Source organism: Carcharodon carcharias, chromosome 14, assembly GCF_017639515.1.
Source record: "Carcharodon carcharias isolate sCarCar2 chromosome 14, sCarCar2.pri, whole genome shotgun sequence".
NCBI lineage: Eukaryota > Metazoa > Chordata > Chondrichthyes > Lamniformes > Lamnidae > Carcharodon > Carcharodon carcharias.
The window spans coordinates 120,584,895-120,606,502 of NC_054480.1; the positions used below are offsets into that span (position 1 = coordinate 120,584,895).

The following is a 21,608-nucleotide window of genomic DNA, read 5'->3' on the forward strand; positions in this document are numbered from 1 at the left end:
GTAGTTGTTGGTGCTATTGAAATTGTTGAGGTAGGAGCTAATGTAGAGGTTAGTGCTGTTGTGGAGATCTGTGTACTTGCAGTCAAGTTTACTGTATGTAAAATAGGTGTATATTGTTATTTAGGCAAATGAAAAGCATGAAAAAATATATTAATATTTTGGTACAAATGTCGTGCTCTATATATTTTTATAATGCATTATTAATGAAAATTCCTGAGTAATGTAACATCACCAGGTTGCAACAGTGGTAGAGCACTTAATGTCATTTGCACTTGATTCTCCCATGTGTAATTATGGCCAACAACATACTACCATAACCTTTTGTCACTTCCAGGTTGTGCTTTCAACTTCCCACAGACTGAAAGGATTGTTATTTTTCTGTAATGTGGTCCTAAACTTGCGATACAGTTAAAGGAATTAGAATGGCACAACTGATCAGAGATCACTAGTTCACTCATCACTAGTTGAAGGGAGCGATGATGTGATTGTCGTTACTTCAGTTGTCAGTGCTATAGTTGAGCTCGCTGTAGTTGCTGGTGCTATTGCACTTGTTGAGTACAATGTCGTAATTGTAGAGCTAATGTAGAGGTTGGTGCTGCAGTGGATGGCTGCGTATATGTTTGCAGCCAAAGTTTTTGATGCTGCTGTTATTAAAGTGATTATTGACTAAATGAGGTATACAAAAACTTTGGAATAACATCCAAACATTTAGCACAAAAATCATTTTCTTAGAACTCATACATAATTCAACTTAGTAATAAAACAATAATCATCACATGTTACTTTATGTTTTTGAACTTGCAGTAGATTAAAAGGAATTGGAATAGTATAACTGAAAAGAGAGCACTCGTACTCACCACTTGTTGAAGTGAGTGATGTTATGATTGTGTTTTCTTTAGTTGTCAATGCTTTCATAGAACTCACTGTAGTTGTTGGTGCAACTATACTTGTTGAGGCAGGAGTTGATGCAGAGGTCTGTTCTACCAAGGAGGTCTGTGTATTTGTCAATGTTTCTGTTGCTGTTATTAAAATGGGTGTATATTGTTATTGAGGGTGACAATAAGCTATATGAGTTGCCTGGGGCATTGAGCTCCAAAATGGCAGTGCTGTGGTCGAATCAGTGGTGCATGTTGATTGATCTCACAATCTGCCTCCTCTCTATAATTCCATTTGCCAGACACTGTACACATGCTAACAACTGCACCAAGATGGCATTCGGCAGAATGTATTGCAGACACCATTTTTTATCTCTATGGGCATTTAAAGTGCTCAAATATTGGGTAATATCAAGCTCCATTTCTTGCCCAGAATGTACAGAATAGAAGTAGTCCATTCAGCCTAAGTGGTCTATGCATTTTTTATGCTCCACACAAGTCTCCTGTCATTCTGATTACATCTTCCTCAATACAGTTACCTGAAATCCCACTGTTTGATATTTTAGCAGACATATTAAAACACATTTATTTTGAAGGGTTTGACATTTCCACTAGGATAGCCAAAATAAATTTCAGGTGTAAATGTTAAACATTCATACACTAATATCTCACATATCTCATTCTATAACCAATCTCTTCCTGTTTATGTCATTGAAAACCTGGGGAATATGATTAAAAGGACAGTTGTGTGTGATGTTTAATTTTCTACACAAATTCATTTTTTTATCAAGCTAGAAATAGATTGCGTTTTATTACCTAGCATTTTGACTAAGCGGGAACTCATCAGTCAGCTGAGGTGTAAACTTTTTGGCAACATTAATGGACAGTGCCTTTTTCAATAAAGAAAGGAATGAACGTATAATTGTACTGTTACAATTGTAGCAAATATACAAGCATCTGAGTTAAAAAACTACTTGCTCAGTGTGGTCACTGGCTATACTGACTGAATGATGGTTTATTGAGCACTAGATTTTATTTTTAATTCCTATGTTACCCACTCATCAGACCTTTCAGCAACTGGAATTTCCATTTCTGAATTTTAAAAGTTTAAACCATGGCCAGGATTTTCCAGCCCCACATTGGCAGGATCCACTGTGGGGGATGCAGTGGGCCAGCCAAAAATCCATTGGCTTTTGGAGGAACTGGAAGATCCCAGTGGTGGTCAGGATTGGAAAATCCTGGCCAATATGCTTTCAGGCAATCGTATTTAGCTTTCAGTTTAAGTCCTACAATAAAGTAAAGAGAAAATTCTTACACTTATGTAGCACCTTTTGTGATCATAAGATGTCCCAAAGCACTTTTACAAAGTGTAGTAATTGCTCTAATGCAGGAAACCCATATACAGCAAAGTGATCATGACCAGATAAACTGTTTTTGTGATATTGGCTGAGAGATAACTCACTGCTCTTTTTCAAAATATTGTGTGGAATCTTTTACTTCCAGTAGAGAGGCTGCAACACTGACAGTGCAGCACTGCACAAGAATGCCAGTGTAGATTGTTGCACTTAAGTCCTGAAGTGGGACTTGAACCTGCAAGCTTCTGACGCATAGGTGGCAGTGCTACCAACTGACTGGCACAATAGTGAATGTTTATTTTGTGTATTAGTTCTAGCGTGTTCCTAAACAGACCTCTAGAGAACTTGCTTATAATTTCACTGTGACACAGAAGAAGTCTTCATAATGTGATTTTTGACTCAAGTCAAGCTGTCATAAGATTACATGTGAAACTAATTCAATGGGTACCTGGTGGAGATATTAAACAGCAATATTAACTGGACAGAGATAGTTATCATACTTACTGGTTAAAACAGCTGATTCATGGTAACCTGAAAAATCAAACAATGGAAAGGAAAACTTAAGCTAGTTAAAATACTTGCCTTTAAAATTGCAATTAATTACATGAGTCAGATATAAATTAAACAAGTGTCAGATACATGTAATGGCTTGGATAGGAAGTCACATATTTTGGATTAAAATGAACTACTCAAAATTCTAAAATGGAAGTAACAATGACTGCTTTTGCTCATTTATCTTTTAGCTTCACCAATGAATAAGCAAGAGCCAACACAGCAATAGCAAGATGGGATCAAATCATCAGGAGTGGATAAGAGTGAGTGAGAGGCAGCAGACCCAGGGTGAGGAAGTCAACAGGTCAAGAGTAGCAGAGAATCAGGGCTGAGGTCAGCCAAGTGATTAGTGAGTACAGAGCATTGTTTGCAAGTGAGGTGGTTGCAGGATGAAAGAGCAGCACGAGAAAGAATGCCTCTGAAATAAAGATTCAACCACTTACAGTGTATGCAAAATTAAATAGATATTTAATTAAAATGACCATTTACCATTGATAAAGAGGTTGTTGCTGTCTAGTGAATATATTCCTAAGGTGTCAATGCCCCCTGTGTTGTCTCGGAATTCATGGTAGAGTAGAACTTTATCAACTTGCTGGGCATTAGCACTCAAAGCGCAGATTGCCTCAACCGTACTGTTTCCATCACTTGCAGGTCTGCCACATACAAACACCAGGTGGTTAAATTGTTTTAAAATTTTAAACATTACGCTGAATGATTGAATGGCTGTGGTTTTGTGGTCAGCAGCAAAACAAGAGCACTAGCCATTCAGCTCATAGAAAGCCTCGTTGAGAGATTTCGCAATTTCTCTGGCGAGAAATTTAACTCTTTCAATAAGCAATTGATTGTAACATTACTTTATGGGGATTCCCATCTCCAGGCTGCAGTAACATCAGCCCCAGCTATCCCAGTAGCCTTTTGCATTAAAGAATACTCATAGACAGCCAATCAGGAAATTAATAGCATGTATAACCAAATCACTTTAAAAAAAAATTTACAGAGAGCAAAATAAGGATTGTGACATTCACATGGAGTTAAGTTAGAAATATTGGCCAGGATTTTACATCGGTCGGGCGGGCTCAGCAGGAGCAGGCGGGGGTGATCGTGGAGCCGGCCATGATCGGCTTGGCACAGCGATTTCATGGGGGCAGGCCAATTAAGGCCCACCTAGCATGGATCATGAGTGGTAGCAGACCTGTGCGGGCGGGCAGGGGTGGGGGGTGGTGTGATGGTGGTGGGAAGGAGGGAGAGTTGGGTCCAATGCTCTTTCGCGCATGTGTGCGAAAGGGCATTTCAATCTCCCTGAGGCACGGAGACTGAAGCGTTTTTTAAAGACATTATTAAAAGCATTAAAAATTAAATGAAACATGACCCCCATGTGACTATTTCAGATGAGATGGGACATGTTTTTATTTTTAAAATAAAGTTTTCATATAATCGGTATTAGCTTTAGGAAACCTAAACAACATTCCGGCATGTTGGGCGCGTGCCCGCATGCCGAATGTAAAATTCTGCCCGTTGAGCACTGATATTGACGCCTCATTGAAAACAGCTTAACTTTCTGAGGGTTTCTTACAGTGATATGAGAGTGGAAAAGGGGAGTTTTTGGCAAATCGATTGATTTCACTGATTGCTGGCTATGGATAGATCGGCGGGGGAGGTTGCAGTTGGAGGGTGGATGGGTGGGATGTGTGGGGTCAACATGCATGAGTGGGGAATAGTGTTGGTGGATCCATGGTGCAGCTTCATTTTGCTCCTGACCTGGCAGAGCAATGAATCACACGCTGCAGCTTCAGGATTTCTGCATTAACCTGCCCTGTAATGATGGTGAAAGCTGACCAGTCACCATCAGAAACTCGACAAATTCCAGGTCACTAGTTTTCAACATTAGAAAGCTCCATTCAGAATTTGTTTGCGGATTAGATTTCTGAAGTCAACTAAATAATCATTTTCTTTTGAATGTTGGTACATTATGTGGTGTTTGAAAAGACAGTGAGGATTTTTCACAGTTCTGTACATTTTGGTGGCTGTACACATTGAGAAGGCTGAGGTTATTCAGTGGTAGGAGGATTACTGCAGAACTCAATACCAGTTTAGTGGATGTGTTGCACTTGGTCCTGACCCAGGTCAACAGAAAGTTGCTGAAGCCTTTCAGTACAAGAATCTTAAACTCACTGGACAAAGCATTGTGATTGGATGTGTTCTCTATCACTTTCCTACATCCGAAAGGACATTCCTCAATAACTTTGTTTCATTGCAAATCCTTTGTACTTGCTGCATTAACATCTGAGGCTGAAAGAACATACTATGATTTTTAGTGGGAATTTTACACAGAAACGATAGGCCGGCTTAAAAGTTGGGTCAAACCCACCTCTGATTTTTCAGGTTGTCCCTACCAACATAACAGCTGTCAGCTCGTTAATTTGCTGGGGGCAGAACTTCTTCCCCCATTGGAAAGGGCACGAGTCCTGCCTCCAAGAGCTGCCAGCCAATCAGATGGCCAGTAGCTCTCTCATCCTAACAGTGCCACTGGGACAGACACATCAAGAAGAGTCATGGAGCTGGATATCCAGGTTATACCAGGGTACTGCAGGGGCCAATGGCAATCCCCAGCAAGGGGGCTAAAGGCTGGGTTTGGGTGCGCAGTAAGGCGACTCATGTGGTAGGGGAAGAGTACTTCAGAGAGATTTTCATTTGGCACAGGGTGCCTGAATAGGAACCACCCTTCCCCCTCCCTAGTTTTAACAATGTTGCCAGGTTTTACCAGGTAACCTCGCCAAGTGACTTGGACAACCTGTGCCGCTGGTAAAATATCATTGGCAGGGGCAAGAGGCCTTTAATTGGCTATTAGCTGGGCACTTTAGAGCCTTAGTTGGTCCATAGATAAGCAGGCTGCCCAAGATCTCTCCCACTGTTGGTAAAATACCAGAGGCAACAGGCATGGTGCTGCTAATATGGTGCCCAATTTTATGCCCCCAACCTGCCAGTTCCCCTACCCAACCCCTCCCCCTCTCCTCCTTGGGGTGGGCAGTTGTGGGGGGAGGTGGTGTGGGGGGGACACATAAAATTCTGGCCATATTGTCTGATCTTATTTTTTGTCTCGAATAAGGTAATAATTAGCAAGTATATTGGCGTACCTCTGTCAAACTCAATACTCTGCAGTTTTCTCTGTCCTATTATTTCAGGATTTTGTAATGTTATGTTCTTCTGGCATCCCCTGTTCACCTACAGTACATTATTCAATGTCTGAGGCAAGTGATTCTCACAGAGCCAAGATGGAGGAAGTATTTCACAGTCACACACTTACAGTAATTTGAGGTGACTTTCACTTTGTGAGATGGGTAGTAGGACCAATTCTGTTAGATTGAGGAAGGTTGGATGTGTGGGGATTGAAACAATGCAGTTAGGAAATTACCTGATCAGACCATGACATTGAGAAAGTCATTTTCTAACACTTCTATAATTTTATTTTTGTTTTATGTAATAGGTCCAGGTCACTGGAACATCAATATATGTCGTGGATTCAGATTAACTTGGAGTTTTTGGAGTAATATTTAATTTCTTACCTGAAAGATACAGACTGACAACGCAAGAATGTTGATTTTACTTTGCTATTGGCATACAAGTTTTTGAGCTGTAGAAAATTAAAATGTTGCATTTTAGCTTGAGAAATTCAATGAAATATAAAATTTTCTTTCCAAATGACTTAACTAACATACCTCTTCACGAATGTTGCTTGATTTTGCAATGTACAACGGTGAACTGAGATTTTGTAGACTTGATGTGAATGACAGTGTAAGCACAGTGAAGGTTACATTAAATTCTTTTGCCTGTGTTTCTTGATTTGGATTGACTGTAACAGGTACAATGGGGGGTTCCACTATAAAAGAAAAAGATGCAAAACAATTTATTAGCTCAGATTTGGCTGAGAATGGTAAAGGAACAGCTTTCGCTGTTCACCTCATTTACAGTTGTCCACAGACTGTTAATGGCTTTGCCAGCAGAGATTTCTATTCTTCCACTGTCAGCTTGAATTTGGCACCCTCTCAGTCGAGCAGGAAAGTTGTTAACCAACTAGATTGAAATATCCTCATAGAAGACTAAGCAGGAAATAATAAACAGGAAACATCTATTAAATTTAAGTCATTGCACAGAAACTGAAATAAGGCTTGGTTCATACATTTGACTTAAGGGAAAGACTTAAAGGAGCAAAACACAACAGCTACATAAGAATTATTTTGATTTTTGTTTTTTTAAAGTTCTACAACATAATTTTCTTCTGAGGGAATGTGGTTTCACGCTAATAAAATTTTATTATCAGGGCTAAATTGGGTATTCAGAAGTAATTCTGGCATACTACTCCATTAAAAACTTAATTACATCTAATTGAAAAAGACTTAAATTTTTCATCAGTCTTTAGCATGATTACAGCAGTAACTAAGCTAAGTTCACACCAGTGATTTAGGTGTAGATTTCATTGGCAAAGACTGCTGCAATGCAGCCTGTGGAGGAATAAAGTATAAAAACAAAAATACCTGGAAAAACTCAGCAGGTCTGACAGCATCTGCGGAGAGGGATACAGTGACAGGTCTTTGGGTGACTGAATGGTGCACTCCACCGGCTCACTGCCCAAAGTCTGCATGGGGAGAAATCTACTTCCACCTCTCAATAGTTCAGTGTAAAAATAATAGGGTAGTAATAGTGCGGGATTTCAACTTCTCAACATTAACTGGGTTGGTCATAGTGTGATAGGTTTAGAGGGAGCGGAATTCTTAAAGTGCATCCAGGAGAGCTTTTTAAGCCAGCACGTAGAAGGTCCTACAAGCGAGGGAGTGGTCCTGAACTTTATTTTAGGGAATGAAGCCGGGCAAGTGGTAGAGGTATCAGTGGGGGAGCATTTTGCAGATAGTGATCATGAATCCGTTAGATTCAAGTTTGTTATGGAAGAGGACAAGGATGGGCCAGAAATCAGAGTTCTAAATTTGGAGAAGGCCGATTTTAGTAAGATCAGATATGATTTGGCCAGAGTGGACTGGGAGCAGCTACTTTTAGGTAAATCTGCGTCAGAGCTGTGGGACTCAGTCAAGAAGGAAATAGGGAGAGTACAGGGCCAACATATTCCAGTAAAGACAAAGGGTGGGACCAACAAATCCAGGGAACCCTGGATGTTGAGGGATATACGGGATTGGATAAAGAGAAAAAGGGAGGCTTATGGCAGATACTGAGTGCTCAAAACAGCAGAAGCCCCAGAGGAGTATAGAATGTGTTGGGGGGAACTTAAAAAACAAAATTAGGAGAGCAAAAAGGGAGCATGAAAAATCATTGGCAGGTAAAATAAAGGAAAATCCAAAGTTATTTTACATTAGGAGTAAGAGGATAACTAGGGAAAGTGTAGGGCCCATTAAGGACCATAGTGGTAATTTGTGTGTGGAGCCGGAAGACGTAGGTAGGGTTCTAAATGAATACTTTGTATCAGTGTTCATAAGTGAGAGGGACGACATGGGTATGGAAATCAGGCAGAAGGACTGTAATATAACTAAGGAAATTAGCATAGAAAGGGAAAAAATTCTAAGTGGTCTGGCAGGCTTAAAAGTAAATAAATCTTCAGGCCCGGATGAAATGTATCCCAGGCTGTTGAGTGAGACAAGGGAGGAGATAGCAGGGGCGCTGGCAATAATTTTCAATACCTCTCTGGCCAGAGAAGAGGTGCCAGAGGACTGGAGGACAGCCAACATGGTACCATTATTCAAGAAAGGAGGAAGGGATAAACCAGGGAACAACAGGCCAGTCAGTCCACCCTCAGTGGTGGAGAAAATATTGGAAGCAATTCTGAAGGACAGAATTAATCTACACTTGGAGAGGCAGGGATTAATCAAGGACAGTCAGCATGGTTTTGTTAAGGGGAGGTCATTGTCTGACCAATTTGATTGAATTTTTCGAAGAAGTGACCAGGTGTGTAGATGAGGGTAATGCATTTGACGTAGCCTGCTTAGAATTCAGCAAGGCTTTTGATAAAGTCCCACATGGGAGACTGATAACGAAGGTAAGAGCCCATGGGATCCAAGGCAGTTTGGTAAATTGGATCCAGAATTGGCTGAGTGGCAGGAAGCAGAGGGTGATGGTCGAGGGGTGTTTTTGTGACTGGATGCCTGTGTCCAGTGGGGTTCCACAGGGATCGGTGTTGTGTCCCTTGCTGTTTGTGGTATATATAAATGATTTAGACTTCAATGTAGGAGGGTTGATCAGTAAGTTCGTGGATGGCACAAAAATTGGTGGAGTAGTAAATAGTGAGGAGGATAGCCTTAGATTACTGGAGAATATAGACGGGCTGGTCAGATGGGCTGATCAGTGGCAAATGGAATTTAATCCAGATGAGTGTGAGGTGATGCACCTGGGCTGGACAAACAAGGCACGGGAGTACACGATGAATGGGAGGACCCCGGGAAGTACCGGATCAGAGGGACCTTGGTGTACATGTCCACCGGTCCCTTAAGGTAGCGGGACAGGTAGATAAGGTGGTTAAGAAGGCATATGGGATACTTGCCTTTATTAGCTGAGGCGTAGAATATAAAAGTAGGGAGGTTATGCTGGAACTGTATAAAACGTTGGTTAGGCCACAGCGAGGGTATTGTGTGCAGTTCTGGAAACCACATTAAAGGAAGAATATGATTGCAATAGAGACAGTGCAGGGGAGATTTACCAGGATGTTGCCTGGGCTGGAGGGTTTTAGTTATGAGCAGAGATTGGATAGACTGGGGTTATTTTCCCTGGAGCTCAGGAGATTCAGGGGGCACATGATTGAGGTGTATACAATTATGATGGCATAGATAGGGTAGACAGGAAGGAACTTTTCCCCTTGGTGAAGGGATTAATAACCAGGGGGCATAGATTTAAGGTAAGGGGCAGAAGGTTTAGAGGGGATATGAGGAAGAATGTTTTCACCCAAAGGGTGGTGGGAATCTGGAACTCATTGCCTGAAAGGGTGGTAGAGGCAGAAACCCTCATAACATTTAAGAAGTATTTGGATGTGCACTTGCGATGCCATGGCATACAAGGCTATGGGCCTAATGCTGGAAAATGGGATTAGAATAGTTAGGTACTTGTTTGACCGGCGCAGACTCGATGGGCGGAAGGGCCTTTTTCTGTGCTGTAGACCTCTATGACTCTATGAGTTCAAAATATCAGAGATATTTCAAATTACAAAAATGGAAAACATTTCAAATGATGGTACAAAAACACACTTCTTTGACAAAGATCAAAATAATTGAGAGAACTTTGCTACATAAATATACATCTCAATGTTGTTCCTGCCTGTACCTGTCATTGGGCTGGTTGTTTGTGTTGTGGCTGCTTCACTGGTGGTCACCAACACTGCTGAGCTTGTTGCATGTACATTTGTTGAGATTTGAATGGATGTAGAAGGGGTTTCTCTTCCTGATGGTGTCACAATAGATGATGATTCTGTTGCAGCAAATAGAACATTCAAGACTGTTACACAAATATTCATGTATCCGACAGTCACCCTTTTCTTTTGCCTTCAGATTATGAAATCGCTGCGTGAGGTGAGCAAGGGGTAGAATTCCGCTGTTGACACAATATGAGGTATGGGGATTTAATATTGGAGCATACACCAGCTCTGCCAAACTTGTACTCATTCAATTCACATACCCCAGATTCAAGGTGGATGTTTCTCTGCCCAGTTCCCCATGTCCTGACAGTTAACGCTGTACATGGAGTGGTGGTGGGAGAAAGGGGTTGTTCCTAAACTCTCTAGATATGCTTGATATTCTGCTGTTCAACCCAATGATAGGAAGTAAGCACTGAGCTGCAAGTGCTAGAAGAGATTGAATATATTTAACCTCAGAACTTCTTTAAATTTCTGGTAGCTATTTTCTCATTACATTACAGAGTGGTCTGGCAGGCTGAAAAGTAGATAAATGTCCAGGCCCGGATGAAATGTATCCCAGGCTGTTGAGTGAGACAAGGGAGGAGATAGCAGGGGCACTGGCAATAATTTTCAATACCTCTCTGGCCAGAGAAGAGGTGCCAGCAGACTGGAGGACAGCCAGTGTGGTACCATTACTCCTCCCTCCAGAACTTCCTCCCTTTCTATGCTAATTTCTTTAGTTATATTACAGTCCTTCTGCCTGATTTCCATACCCATGTCGTTCCTCTCACTTGTGAACACTGATACAAAGTATTCATTTAGAACCCTACCTACGTCTTCCGGTTCCACACACAAATTACCACTATGGTCCTTAATGGCCTGACAAGCGCTGGGTTTTCCCTTTCAGAGGGTTGGGGGGGGGGCACTCCAAAAGCATATCCTTTCTGCTGGTGGGTGCCCCTGCAGGACCACTAGTTCTGCAGGCACCTAAACACGTTTACAACAATGACCTTGACCCCATGAGGTATAAAAGCAGAATGTGGAGTATGCGTATCATCAATCTTAATCATGGAATTGTTACTCTCAGATTTTAACTGCTACATTAGCATCAGCCATGATTTATAACTCATAATCATAGCCTCACCTCACCATCACATATGCAGCAATGCTTTAATCTGCATACTTACATCTCACTAACCTCAGGGTGATGTCTAGATCCAACCATCTTCAACTGCTCCATCAATGACCCACCCTCCAAGATACGGCAGAAGTTAGTTTGTTTGTTATCTTCACACACACTTTTTCCTCTTTGGGGAATAGTGGGAAGTGTTAGAAGGATTAGCAGGCTGATTATCAACCTATTGAACTGCAATATGAAAGCTCCATCCAAAGCCAAAAAGTCCTGGAGTTGGACTTGAACCCAGTGCCTCTAGTCAAAGTCAAGGGCATTACAAACATCCTATACCAACATTATACTATAATCTTGTGCTACTTTCCCATTCTATATTTATAAACTTGCAAAATATTGAAAAGAATGAGAAAGATTCAACTAATACGAAAGCACTCGTGAACTCACTACTTGTTGAAAGGAGGGAAGTTGTCATTGTCGTTGATGGTTCAGGTGCAGTTGCTGCAGTTGTTGGTGCTAATCTACTTGTTGACGCAAGAGCTGATGTAGAGGTCGGTGCTGCTGTTGACATTTGTGTATTTATTGTCAATGCTTCTGCAGCTGTGATTAAAAAAAGGATATATTGTCATTGAGGGAAATTAAAAGAATGGAACAATATATTAAGGTTTTTGAATGATAATTGTGCTCTAATTGTTGTCAAAACTCACATATAATGAACAAGATGAGAAAGATAACATGTCCGGGAATTGTGACAGCATTAAAGTACCAAGAGTGTTTTACATCTCATTAACCCGGGAAATTATGGGTAACAAAATACCCCTGTAATTTTTTGATACCTTTTGTGTACATGCCTCTACCTTCCAGCAGTTTGAAAGGGTTCATAATGGAATGGCTGCAAAGCGTGTTTTCATATACTCACCACTTGTTGATGGGAGTGGAGTAGTGCCTGTTGTTGCTGCAGTTGTTGATGCTTCATTGGAACTCACTGTAGTTGTTTGCGCTACTGTATCTGTTGAGACAGAAGCTGATGTTGAGGCTTCTGCTGCTGTGGATGTATGTGTATTTGCAGCTGAAGTTTCTGTTGCTGCTGTTATTAAAAGAAGTAATAGATTTAAGGAAGTACACAAAAAGCATGGAACAAAATACTAAAAGTCTAGCCCAAATATCAACTTCTTAGAACTCTCATACCTTGAAAATTAGTAACATACCTAACCATGTTGAAACAACAGTAATGAGCAAATCTCATCTGCGCATTATTCCACTTAGGCCAGCATCATGCTATAATCATTTGATATATTTTCAATTTCGTCTTTTAAACCTCGGGGTGGGCTGGAATGATTAAAAATGGTCGAAATCTTAAGACAGCACTTATACACTCACCATTTGTCGAAGGGAGTGATGTTGTGATTGATATCACTGCGGTTCTCAATGCTATCGTACTTGTTGAGGCAGGAGCTGATGTAGAGGCTCCGGCTGCAATGGACGTCTGCATATTTGCAGTCAACTGTTCTGCTGCTGCTGTTACTAAAAATAGAAGATAGACTTAATGTGATGTGTAAACATGCCTGGAACAACATTGAAACATTAGAGCTGAAAAGTCACCTTCTTTGCCTGTGATGCAATGCAACCAATTAATGGCCATGTTGGAAAGCACTAATCACAAAATGTCATTTGTAGATTATTCTACTCTGCATATTCATAGCCAACATAATGTTATATTATTTTCTTACATTTCCATTGTTTATTTGTAAAATTGCAGTATGCAAAAGAAATCAGCATGTTACAACTGAGTAGAGAGCACTCAGTACCCATCACTTGTTGAAGGGGGTGAGGTTGTCACAGTTTTTTCCCCAGATGTCGATGCTTCTGTTAAGCTTGCTGTAGATGTTGGTGCTATTGTACTTGTTGAGGCAGGAGCTGATGTAGACGCTCCTGCTGCTGTGGACGTCTGTGTATTTGTATGATGATGCTTTGAATGATGATGCTTTATTTAAGGGAAATTAAAAAGGATGGAACAATATAATAAGGTTTATGCACGTAAATTATGCTCTAAATTTTGAACAAACTCAGAGAGAATGACAATACTGAGAAAGATAACATGGCCTTGAATTGTAACAGCATCAGAGCACCAAGATAGTTTTAAATATAATTAACTCTGGGAAATTATAGGCATCAACATATTCCTGTAATCCTTTGATACTTGTCGTATACCTTCCAGCAGACTGAAAGGATTCATAGTGGAATGGCTGCAAATTGTGCTTTCATACGCTCACCACTTGTTGTTGGGAGTGATGCAGGGATTTTCGATTCTTCAGTTGTTGACCCTTCATTAGAGCCTGCAGTGGATGTTGATGCTGTTCCACTTGTCGAGGCAGGAGCTGATGTAGAGGTCAGTGCTGCAGTGGATGTCTGTTTATTTGTTGGTGATACTGCTGCTGCTGGGACTGAAAAAGGGATATATTCTTATTGAGGGAATTGAAAAGGATGGAACAATATATTAAAGTTTTTTAACAATTTATATGCCCCACTTTTTGTTGGAACTCGCATTTACAGAAACACGCTAAGAAAGATAACGTGGCCGGGAATAGTGACTGCATTTGAGCTCTAACACCATTTCACATAACATGAACACTGGGAAATTCTCACAACAAGATACTCCTGTCATGTGTTAATAGTTTATGTGTATGTGATTCTATCTCCCAGCACAATGAATGAATTCATAATGGAATGGATGCAAAGAGTGCTTTCGTTTTCTCACCACTTGTTGGGAGTGACGTAGTGATTGTCAATTCTTCAGTTGTTGTCCCTTCAGTTGAGCCTGCGGCGGATATTGATGCTGTTCCAGTTGTCGAGGCAGGAGCTGATGTAGAGGTCAGTGCTGCGGTGGATGATTGTTTATTTGTTGGTGATACTGCTGCTGCTGGGACAGAAAAAGGGATTTATTGTTATAGAGGGAATTGAAAAGAATGGAACAATATATTAAAGTTTTTTAACAATTTATATGCCCCACTTTTCGTTGGAATTCGCATTTACTGAAAGACACTAAGAAAGATAACATGACCGGGAATTGTGACTGCATTTGAGCTCCAGGACCGTTTCACATAACATGTACACTGGGAAATTCCCACAACAACATACTCCTGTCATGTTTCAATAGTTTTTGTGTACGTGTTTATATAGAAAGACTTCATAATGGAATGGTTGCAAAGAGCGCTTTCATTTTCTCACCTCTTGTTGGGAGTGACATAGTGATTGTCGATTCCTCAGCTGTTGACCCTTCTGTATAGCCTATGGTGGATGTTAATGCTGTTCCACTTATTGAGGGAGGAGCAGACGAAGAGGTCAGTGCTGCCGTGGACGTCTGTATACTTGAAGATGATGTATCTGCTGCTATCGTCGAAACAGGCAATGTTTTATTGAGGTAAGCATGGGGAGTATATCAAAGCTTTTACACAAAGGTTATGCTCTATGATTTGTTAAAACTGAGAAATAATGGAAGCTCCTGAGTAATGTATCGTAGCCTCATTTTAACTGAGGGTATTTCCCCAAATGTCATGAGTGTATGATTGTCCAATGCATCATTCTAGCCAACAATACACGAGTAGAATAATTTCTCACATTTCTTTAAGTGTTTGTACATTTCTGCATTTTGACTGGACTGAGAATGTAATGTCTGCAAAGCGTGCTTTTGTATACTCACCACTTGTTGATGGGAGTGGAGTGGTGGCTGGTGGTGCTTCAGTTATTGTTGTTTCAGTTGAGCTCACTGGACTTTGTGCTGTTGCAGTCGTTGAGACAGAAGCTGATGTCGAGGTTTCTGCTGCTGTGGATGTCTGTGTATTTGCAGTTGAAATTTCTGTTGCTGCTGTTATTAAAAGAGGTGTTAGGCTTAAGGAAGCACTCAAAAAGCATGGAACAGCATTCTAAAAATCAACTTCTTAGAACTCCCAGATCATGAAAATTAGTAACATAGCTCTCGATGTTGAAATAAAAGTACTGAGCACATCTCAACTGCGCCTTTTTCCATTTGTGGCAATTGTAGCCAGCACCTTGCTAGAATCGTTTGACCGATCTCCAATTTAGTCTTTTAAACCTCAGAGTGGGCTGGAAGGATTATTGATGGTCAAAGTGTTAAGACAGCACTCATATACTCACCACTTGTTGAAGGGAGTGATGTTGTGATTGATGTTACTGCAGTTGTCGATGCTTTTGTAGAGCTCCCGGCAGTTGTCGATGATATCGTACTGCTTGAGGCAGGAGCTGATGTGGTGGCTTGTGCTGTAGTGGATGTCTGTGTACTTGCAGTTGAAATTTCTGCAGTTGCTATAATTAAAATTGAGGATAGACTGAATGGGTATACATAATGCCTGGAAAAACATCGTTATATCATAGCTGAAAAGTTCCCTTCTTCGTCAGATATGCAAAGCAAGTAATGAATGTCCATGTTGCAAAGCATTAATCAATACAATGGCATTTGCACATTATTGCACTCTGCATTTTCATGACCAACTTCACGCTATATTATTTTCTTACAAGTCCATTGTCTGCTTCTCAACATTCGGTAGGTGGAAGAAAACAGAATGTTAAAACTGAATAGATGGCACTGAGCTACTCACCACTTGATGATGGGAGTGAGGTTGTCACTGTCGTTGCCTCAGATGTCGATGTTTCTGTCAAGCTTGCTGTAGATGTTTGTGTTATTGTACTTGTTGTGGCAGGAGCTGATGAAGCGGTCAGTGCTACTGTGGACGTCTGTGTATTTGTTGTTGATGCTTGTGCCGCTGTGATTGAAGAAGGGATACAATGTTATTGAGGCAAAGGAAATGGATGGCACAATATATTAAAGTTTTTGAATGAAATTTGTGCCCCAAATTTTGTTGGAACTCGCATTTGCTGAAAGACACGAAGAAAGATAACGTGGCCGGGAATTGTGGCAGTGTTAGACTACCAAGATAGTTTGACATCACTTTGACTCTGGGAAATTATAACAACAACATACTACTGTAGAGTATCAATAGCTTTTGAATACGTGATTCTATCTCCCAGCACTTTGAATGAATTCATAATGGAATGGATGCAAAGAGTGCTTTTGTTTTCTCACCACTTGTTGTTGGGAGTGACGTAGTGATTGTCGATTCTTCAGTTGTTGACCCTTCAGTAGAGCCTGCGGTGGATGTTGATGCTGTTCCAAATGTCGAAGCAGGAGCTGATGTAGAGGTCAGTGCTGCCGTAGACGTCTGTTTATTTGTTGGTGATACTGCTGCTGCTGGGATTGAAAAAGGGATATATTCTTATTGAGGGAATTGAAAAGAATGGAACAATATATTTAAGTTTTTTTAACAAGTTATATGCACCACTTTTTGTTGGAACTCGCATTTACTGAAAGACACAAAGAAAGATAACGTGGCCGGGAATTGTGACTGCATTTAAGCTCCAAGACCATTTCACATAACATGAACACTGGGAAATTCTCAAAACAACATACTCCTGTCATGTGTTAATAGTTTATGTGTACGTGTTTATATCGTGCAGCAGTTTGAATGAATTCGTAATGAAATGGTAGCAAAGAGTTCTTTCGTTTTCTCACCACTTGTTGTTGGGAGTGACGTAGTGATTGTCGATTCTTCAGTTGTTGACCCTTCAGTGGAGCCTGCAGTGGATTTTGATGCTGTTCCACTTGTCGAGGCAGGAACTGATGTAGAGGTCAGTGCTGCGGTGGATGATTGTTTATTTGTTGGTGATACTGCTGCTGCTGGGACAGAAAAAGGGATTTATTGTTATAGAGGGAATTGAAAAGAATGGAACAATATATTAAAGTTTTTTAACAATTTATATGCCCCACTTTTCGTTGGAATTCGCATTTACTGAAAGACACTAAGAAAGATAACATGACCGGGAATTGTGACTGCATTTGAGCTCCAGGACCGTTTCACATAACATGTACACTGGGAAATTCCCACAACAACATACTCCTGTCATGTTTCAATAGTTTTTGTGTACGTGTTTATATAGAAAGACTTCATAATGGAATGGTTGCAAAGAGCGCTTTCATTTTCTCACCTCTTGTTGGGAGTGACATAGTGATTGTCGATTCCTCAGCTGTTGACCCTTCTGTATAGCCTATGGTGGATGTTAATGCTGTTCCACTTATTGAGGGAGGAGCAGACGTAGAGGTCAGTGCTGCCGTGGACGTCTGTATACTTGAAGATGATGTATCTGCTGCTATCGTCGAAACAGGCAATGTTTTATTGAGGTAAGCATGGGGAGTATATCAAAGCTTTTACACAAAGGTTATGCTCTATGATTTGTTAAAACTGAGAAATAATGGAAGCTCCTGAGTAATGTATCGTAGCCTCATTTTAACTGAGGGTATTTCCCCAAATGTCATGAGTGTATGATTGTCCAATGCATCATTCTAGCCAACAATACACGAGTAGAATAATTTCTCACATTTCTTTAAGTGTTTGTACATTTCTGCATTTTGACTGGACTGAGAATGTAATGTCTGCAAAGCGTGCTTTTGTATACTCACCACTTGTTGATGGGAGTGGAGTGGTGGCTGGTGGTGCTTCAGTTATTGTTGTTTCAGTTGAGCTCACTGGACTTTGTGCTGTTGCAGTCGTTGAGACAGAAGCTGATGTCGAGGTTTCTGCTGCTGTGGATGTCTGTGTATTTGCAGTTGAAATTTCTGTTGCTGCTGTTATTAAAAGAGGTGTTAGGCTTAAGGAAGCACTCAAAAAGCATGGAACAGCATTCTAAAAATCAACTTCTTAGAACTCCCAGATCATGAAAATTAGTAACATAGCTCTCGATGTTGAAATAAAAGTACTGAGCACATCTCAACTGCGCCTTTTTCCATTTGTGGCAATTGTAGCCAGCACCTTGCTAGAATCGTTTGACCGATCTCCAATTTAGTCTTTTAAACCTCAGAGTGGGCTGGAAGGATTATTGATGGTCAAAGTGTTAAGACAGCACTCATATACTCACCACTTGTTGAAGGGAGTGATGTTGTGATTGATGTTACTGCAGTTGTCGATGCTTTTGTAGAGCTCCCGGCAGTTGTCGATGATATCGTACTGCTTGAGGCAGGAGCTGATGTGGTGGCTTGTGCTGTAGTGGATGTCTGTGTACTTGCAGTTGAAATTTCTGCAGTTGCTATAATTAAAATTGAGGATAGACTGAATGGGTATACATAATGCCTGGAACAACATCGTTATATCATAGCTGAAAAGTTCCCTTCTTCGTCAGATATGCAAAGCAAGTAATGAATGTCCATGTTGCAAAGCATTAATCAATACAATGGCATTTGCACATTATTGCACTCTGCATTTTCATGACCAACTTCACGCTATATTATTTTCTTACAAGTCCATTGTCTGCTTCTCAACATTCGGTAGGTGGAAGAAAACAGAATGTTAAAACTGAATAGATGGCACTGAGCTACTCACCACTTGATGATGGGAGTGAGGTTGTCACTGTCGTTGCCTCAGATGTCGATGTTTCTGTCAAGCTTGCTGTAGATGTTTGTGTTATTGTACTTGTTGTGGCAGGAGCTGATGAAGCGGTCAGTGCTACTGTGGACGTCTGTGTATTTGTTGTTGATGCTTGTGCCGCTGTGATTGAAGAAGGGATACAATGTTATTGAGGCAAAGGAAATGGATGGCACCATATATTAAAGTTTTTGAATGAAATTTGTGCCCCAAATTTTGTTGGAACTCGCATTTGCTGAAAGACACGAAGAAAGATAACGTGGCCGGGAATTGTGGCAGTGTTAGACTACCAAGATAGTTTGACATCACATTGACTCTGGGAAATTATAACAACAACATACTACTGTAGAGTATCAATAGCTTTTGAATACGTGATTCTATCTCCCAGCACTTTGAATGAATTCATAATGGAATGGATGCAAAGAGTGCTTTTGTTTTCTCACCACTTGTTGTTGGGAGTGACGTAGTGATTGTCGATTCTTCAGTTGTTGACCCTTCAGTAGAGCCTGCGGTGGATGTTGATGCTGTTCCAAATGTCGAAGCAGGAGCTGATGTAGAGGTCAGTGCTGCCGTAGACGTCTGTTTATTTGTTGGTGATACTGCTGCTGCTGGGATTGAAAAAGGGATATATTCTTATTGAGGGAATTGAAAAGAATGGAACAATATATTTAAGTTTTTTTAACAAGTTACATGCACCGCTTTTTGTTGGAACTCGCATTTACTGAAAGACACAAAGAAAGATAACGTGGCCGGGAATTGTGACTGCATTTAAGCTCCAAGACCATTTCACATAACATGAACACTGGGAAATTCTCAAAACAACATACTCCTGTCATATGTTAATAGTTTATGTGTACGTGTTTATATCGTGCAGCAGTTTGAATGAATTCGTAATGAAATGGTAGCAAAGAGTTCTTTCGTTTTCTCACCACTTGTTGTTGGGAGTGACGTAGTGATTGTCGATTCTTCAGTTGTTGACCCTTCAGTGGAGCGTGCAGTGGATGTTGATGCTGTTCCACTTGTCGAGGCAGGAACTGATGTAGAGGTCAGTGCTGCCGTGGACGTCTGTGTACTTGAAGATGATGTATCTGCTGTTATCGTCGAAACAGGCAATGTTTTATTGAGGTAAGCAGAGAGCATGGGGAGTATATCAAAGCGTTTGCACAAAGGTTATGCTGTATGATTTGTTAAAACTGAGAAATAATGGAAGCTCCTGAGTAACGTATCGTAGTCTAATTTTAACTGAGGGTATTTCACCAAATGTCATGAGTGTATGATTATCCAATGCATCATTCTAGCCAACAATACACGAGAAGAACAATTTCTCACATTTCTTTATGTGTTTGTACATTTCTGTGTAACATGAACACTGGGAAATTCTCAAAACAACATACACCTGTCATATGTTAATAGTTTATGTGTACGTGTTTATATCGTGCAGCAGTTTGAATGAATTCATAATGAAATGGTAGCAAAGAGTTCTTTCGTTTTCTCACCACTTGTTGTTGGGAGTGACATAGTGATTGTCGATTCCTCAGCTGTTGACCCTTCTGTATAGCCTATGGTGGATGTTGATGCTGTTCCACTTATTGAGGGAGGAGCAGACGTAAAGGTCAGTGCTGCCGTGGACGTCTGTGTACTTGAAGATGATGTATCTGCTGCTATCGTCGAAACAGGTAATGTTTTATTGAGGTAAGCATGGGGAGTATATCAAAGCTTTTGCACAAAGGTTATGCTCTATGATTTGTTAAAACTGAGAAATAATGGAAGCTCCTGAGTAATGTATCGTAGCCTCATTTTAACTGAGGTTATTTCCCCAAATGTCATGAGTGTATGATTGTCCAATGCATCATTCTAGCCAACAATACACGAGTAGAATAAATTCTCACATTTCTTTAAGTGTTTGTACATTTCTGCATTTTGACTGGACTGAGAATGTAATGTCTGCAAAGCGTGCTTTTGTATACTCACCACTTGTTGATGGGAGTGGAGTGGTGGCTGTTGTTGCTTCAGTTCTTGTTGTTTCAGTTGAGCTCACTGTAGTTTGTACTGTTGCACCTGTTGAGACAGAAGCTGATGTCGCGGTTTCTGCTGCTGTGGATGTCTGTGTATTTGCAGTTGAAGTTTCTGTTGCTGCTGTTATTAAAAGAGGTGTTAGGCTTAAGGGAGCACTCAAAAAGCCTGGAACAACATTCTAAAAGTGTGGCCCAAGAAATCAACTTCTTAGAACTCCCAGATCATGAAAATTAGTAACATAGCTCTCCATGTTGAAATAAAAGTACCGAGCAAATCTCATCTGCGCATTATTCTATTTGGGGAAATTGTAGCCAGCACCTTGCGAGAATCGTTTGACATATCTCCAATTTAGTCTTTTAAACCTCAGAGTGGGCTGGAAGGATCAGAGATGGTCAAAGTGTTAAGACAGCACTCATATACTCACCACTTGTTGAAGGGATTGATGTTGTGATTGATGTTACTGCAGTTGTCGATGCTTTTGTAGAGCTCCCAGCATTTTTCCATGATATCGTACTGCTTGAGGCAGGAGCTGATGTGGTGACTTGTGCTGTAGTGGATGTCTGTGTATTTGCAGTTGAAATTTCTGCAGTTGCTATAATTAAAATTGAATATAGACTGAATGGGTATACATAATGCCTGGAACAACATCATTATATCATAGCTGAAAAGTTCCCTTATTCGTCAGATATGGAAAGCAAGTAATGAATGTCCATGTTGCACAGCATTAATCAAAATAATGGCATTAGCACGTTATTTTACTCTGCATATTCATGACCAACTTCATGCTGTATTCTTTTCTTACAAGTC

At 40.6% G+C, this 21,608-nt stretch overlaps 1 protein-coding gene across 1 annotated transcript in view; it reads right to left on the reverse strand.

Moving 5' to 3' along the window:
- The window catches only part of LOC121287596 (pneumococcal serine-rich repeat protein-like), a 28,950-nt gene that overhangs the window by 3,620 nt on the left and 3,722 nt on the right, over window positions 1–21,608 (reverse strand). The window contains exons 8-33 of the mRNA XM_041205524.1: window positions 21,226–21,393; window positions 20,757–20,921; window positions 20,282–20,446; window positions 19,715–19,876; window positions 19,229–19,393; window positions 18,744–18,908; window positions 18,283–18,450; window positions 17,828–17,992; window positions 17,356–17,514; window positions 16,883–17,044; window positions 16,397–16,561; window positions 15,912–16,076; window positions 15,451–15,618; window positions 14,996–15,160; window positions 14,524–14,682; window positions 14,054–14,212; window positions 13,569–13,739; window positions 12,676–12,819; window positions 12,215–12,382; window positions 11,743–11,895; window positions 10,097–10,240; window positions 6,499–6,659; window positions 6,346–6,413; window positions 3,272–3,435; window positions 2,735–2,761; window positions 858–1,019 (exon numbers count right to left, since the gene is read on the reverse strand). Of these exons, the coding sequence (XP_041061458.1) occupies window positions 858–1,019; window positions 2,735–2,761; window positions 3,272–3,435; window positions 6,346–6,413; window positions 6,499–6,659; window positions 10,097–10,240; window positions 11,743–11,895; window positions 12,215–12,382; window positions 12,676–12,819; window positions 13,569–13,739; window positions 14,054–14,212; window positions 14,524–14,682; window positions 14,996–15,160; window positions 15,451–15,618; window positions 15,912–16,076; window positions 16,397–16,561; window positions 16,883–17,044; window positions 17,356–17,514; window positions 17,828–17,992; window positions 18,283–18,450; window positions 18,744–18,908; window positions 19,229–19,393; window positions 19,715–19,876; window positions 20,282–20,446; window positions 20,757–20,921; window positions 21,226–21,393 (3,987 nt within the window). The remainder of the gene's footprint in view (window positions 1–857; window positions 1,020–2,734; window positions 2,762–3,271; window positions 3,436–6,345; window positions 6,414–6,498; window positions 6,660–10,096; window positions 10,241–11,742; window positions 11,896–12,214; window positions 12,383–12,675; window positions 12,820–13,568; window positions 13,740–14,053; window positions 14,213–14,523; window positions 14,683–14,995; window positions 15,161–15,450; window positions 15,619–15,911; window positions 16,077–16,396; window positions 16,562–16,882; window positions 17,045–17,355; window positions 17,515–17,827; window positions 17,993–18,282; window positions 18,451–18,743; window positions 18,909–19,228; window positions 19,394–19,714; window positions 19,877–20,281; window positions 20,447–20,756; window positions 20,922–21,225; window positions 21,394–21,608) is intronic.